This window comes from Otolemur garnettii, unplaced genomic scaffold (genome assembly GCF_000181295.1).
Source record: "Otolemur garnettii isolate 467f Iridium unplaced genomic scaffold, OtoGar3 scaffold00074, whole genome shotgun sequence".
NCBI classification, from domain to species: Eukaryota; Metazoa; Chordata; class Mammalia; order Primates; family Galagidae; genus Otolemur; species Otolemur garnettii.
The window spans coordinates 6,150,894-6,154,357 of NW_003852469.1; the positions used below are offsets into that span (position 1 = coordinate 6,150,894).

At 54.3% G+C, this 3,464-nt stretch overlaps 1 protein-coding gene across 1 annotated transcript in view; it reads left to right on the forward strand.

The window, feature by feature from the left end:
• Positions 1-691: 691 nt before the first annotated feature.
• LOC100960488 (tumor necrosis factor receptor superfamily member 10A) overlaps positions 692-3,464 on the forward strand; it is a 23,748-nt gene continuing 20,975 nt past the window's right edge. Inside the window, exon 1 of the mRNA XM_023515601.1 lies at positions 692-1,039. Coding sequence (XP_023371369.1) covers positions 917-1,039 — 123 coding nt within the window. The 5' untranslated portion in view covers positions 692-916. The remainder of the gene's footprint in view (positions 1,040-3,464) is intronic.

The window sequence follows — 3,464 nt, forward strand, 5'->3', positions numbered from 1 at the left end:
TCCTTCATCGGGTCCACCCATCCCTTCCTTCGTTGAGCATTTGGGTGACAGAGCCCAGCTACTGAGCTGCGAGGGCCGAGCCCTTGCCCAGGAAAGCTGTGACATCTGTAAAGGAAGAAAGGGGACGCCACATTTGCATTCCTGTTATGAGACAGGGTTGATCGCGACAAGGAGCAGAGGAGTTGGATCCTGAGAGTGGGAAGAAGTTCTGTGTAAGGAGAGGGGGGTTTAAAAACCAGAGGGACTCCACCTACAATCGACTCTGAACTTGGGTTTACCGCAGAGAGATTCTGGGAGGAGTCGCCTCCCTCCGCCCCATCACGCCACCCTAACCTTACACTTGCCTCCGGGATTTTCAGCGGCTCACTCCAGGCGCCTGGGGCCCTGAAGGCAGCCGCACGAGCCACCGCTTGGCGAGCGGCTCGGGCTTAATTCCTGTCTCCTCCGATGGAGGGTATTTCCCTGTTTTCATAACTCAGGTGCGGTAGATTCTATTTATTAACTCGGTCCCACAGGACTCGCGTGACCCAACAGCTCGTGGAAGGTTGAAAACGAAGGTCCCTCAGTCTGGATCCCAGGACGGTTGCGGACAGTTCTTGTTTTTTTTTTTTTTTTTGTCGCCCGGAGATTGGGTGCCGTTAAGTCATAGCTCACGGCAACCTCAAACTCCTGGGCTCGTGATCCTCTTGCATCAGCTTCCCGAATAGCTGGGACTACAGGCCCCCGCCACAGCGCCGGGCTATTTTAGAGACTAGGGTCGCGCCTTTGCTCACGCTGGTCTCCAACTCCCGAGCTCCAGCGATTCACCCGCCTCGGCACCCTCCCCCGGGGTGCTGGGATTACAGGGAGAACCACGGTGCCCGGCCGTGGACGGTTCTTGATTCGCGTTGCAGTTTGACCCGCGGGGCCGAACGCAATGGGACTGGCCCGGGCAAAGCTGGCCCGGGGACGCAAGCGCGCGCGGAGAGCTGGGTCAGGATTCCAGATGCCCAACGCCCTCATCGTCTACGTCCTTGCCGTCTTCGGCCTCTGGCAGCGGGTGAGTCCCCTCCGCGTTCGGTTCCTCGGGGAGAGCGCGCCTGGTGCTAGGAGGAGGGAGGGGAATCGGGGCAAACAGGGAGTGCCCAGCCCGAGCACTTGAGGTTGGGCAAATCCGTGAAGGACGAAGCTGTCGGCGGAGTCGGAGGGCGAGCGGCGTCCCCGCACCAGGCAGGCCCTGCTCGGCTGCGAAGGGGAAGAGCGCGCGCTGTGGGGTGCGCGAGGGTGAATTCCCGGGCTGAGCGAGGCGCCGGCCAAGTAACCTTGGCATGAGCCACCAGGAGCCATCACCCTTCCTGTCCTTCCTCCCTCCCTCGCTTCTTGTGAATTTTACTTTCTTGGATATTGAATTTAGTCGTGTTTTGTTTTCTTTTGTTTTTAAGACGAGGTATCACTCTCGCCCGGTGCTAGCGTGAAGTGGTGTCATCAGAGCTCACTGTAACCTCCCACTCCAAGGCTTGGCCATCTCAGCCTCCAGAGTAGCTGGGACTGCAGGCGCAAGCCACGATGCCCGGCTAATTTTTCTATCTTTTGTACAGATGGGGTCTCTACCAGTTCAGGCTGGTCTGGAATTCCTGGGCTGGAGCAATCCTCCCACCTGGGTCTCCCAAAGTGCTGTGAGCCACCACACCTGACCCTAGTTGTGTCCTTTTAAAGTGTATTGGGTATTGGGATCACTTTGATCATCTGACACTAACTTTTAACTTTCTTCTCTTCAGTTGCTTCGTTTGGTAAACTACTAAGGGCACTGTGGTTACCTTCTGGTGGTAATTAGCCAGCACCCCTGTCAGGCTGTGTGCCCACCTTAGGAAAGGGAACATGGGTAATCCCCGTCATGGCTGGGCCTGATCCTGCCCATCCACTGTCTCCCCTGGCCTGGTGGCTTCCTCTCAGACGCACAGGCAGTCTGGGCAGACCCTGTGTGCCCTCTACAGGGCTCCAGAGCCTTCTGTGGGGTTGCTTCTCCAGCCTCTGCTCTGTACTCAGCCTCTGGGAGCACCTGTCTGTGGTCCCCTCTCCGTGCTGCAGCCTGGAGCCTGTCCTTAGGTGGTGAGCTGAGGCCACCCCTCATGTGTCTTGAAGGGCAGTTATTCACCCATGACATAGAGGATGAGCCCTTGGCTTTGGGGAAGTCTGTGCCTGGAGAGGGGCAAGGAAGAATGAATCCTGTAGGAATTTTGCTCCCTGGGGGCCCACAGTCTGGTGGAGGAGGTGACACCAGGGACCTAAATAACTATCAGAAGGCATGCGATCTCACCATCCTCACCTCCCCCACCTCGAGAGAGGCCATGTCCTCCAACATTGCTCTGACAGAAGGGAGCCTGTGCCCCTACTGGCCAGTTACCTTACTGCTGGCCTGGAGGATGTGGTTCACTTTTAATCACTGACAGTATGATTAGATGAATCATGTGGTTAACGCAGTTCTGACACGATACTTTATTACATACACCTTAACACACGTAATTCTCACAACAACCTGTGTACGGACTTTGATTATCCAGAGCAGCTGTAAGGATGTGGCTGATTTAGAGAAGATTGGTTACTTGGGTGAATTTTTTTGTTTTTTAAGCCAGAGTCGCCCCCTGTCTTCTGGCTACAGTGCAGTGGCATCATCATACCTTACTGTAACCTCAAACTCCTGGACTCAAGCGATCTTTCTGACTCAGCCTCCTGGGTAGCTGGGACTACAGGTGCATGACACCACGCTTGGCTAAGTTTTCTATTTTTTGTAGAAATGGGGTCTCACTCTTACTTAGGCTGGTTTTGAACTCTAGGCAGTCTTCCTCCTCTATTTCCTAGAATGCTAGGATTATAGTTGTGAGCCTCTGAGCTGGCCTTGAGTTAATTTTTATCAGCTTATACCAGGAAGTGTGGGGTTCAAACAGAACAGTCCCCATGGAGTCACGAATGGGTGACTATTAATGACTCATCTGTTCATCTAGGGGAAAACAGGGTCTCTAGAGGTGAGGAAAAGACTTGTCCTCCCCCTTCCTCATTTTCCTTCTCTCTCCTGTGTCCAAACCCCACCCTGTCCTGGGCCAGGTCTGTGGACTGATACAACCTCACCTCTCTGCTGCCCCCTCAGACCCCCTCTATCAGAGGGACCCACGGACTATTTTTCCTCTCTGTCCACCAGTCTCCTGGCCACCCATGGCATTTGTAACCTCTGCCTGAGCAGCCCCTCCAGATTCTTTGCACTTTCATCAACTTTGAGGTTACTTCTGGCCGTGCCTCAGCTCCCTGTGAACTGGAACTGCCCTAAGAAGGGCCGAGTCTTGTCCCTGGTCTTCTGTGCTTCATTGCACGGTGTGGTCACCAGATGCCAGATGTGGCCTTCCTGAGCAAAAGAATAACTTGGATTCGAGGATGCCCTTGTGTTCTCCAATTCCATCCATTTTCTTTTCTTTCTTTCTTTTTTTTTTTTT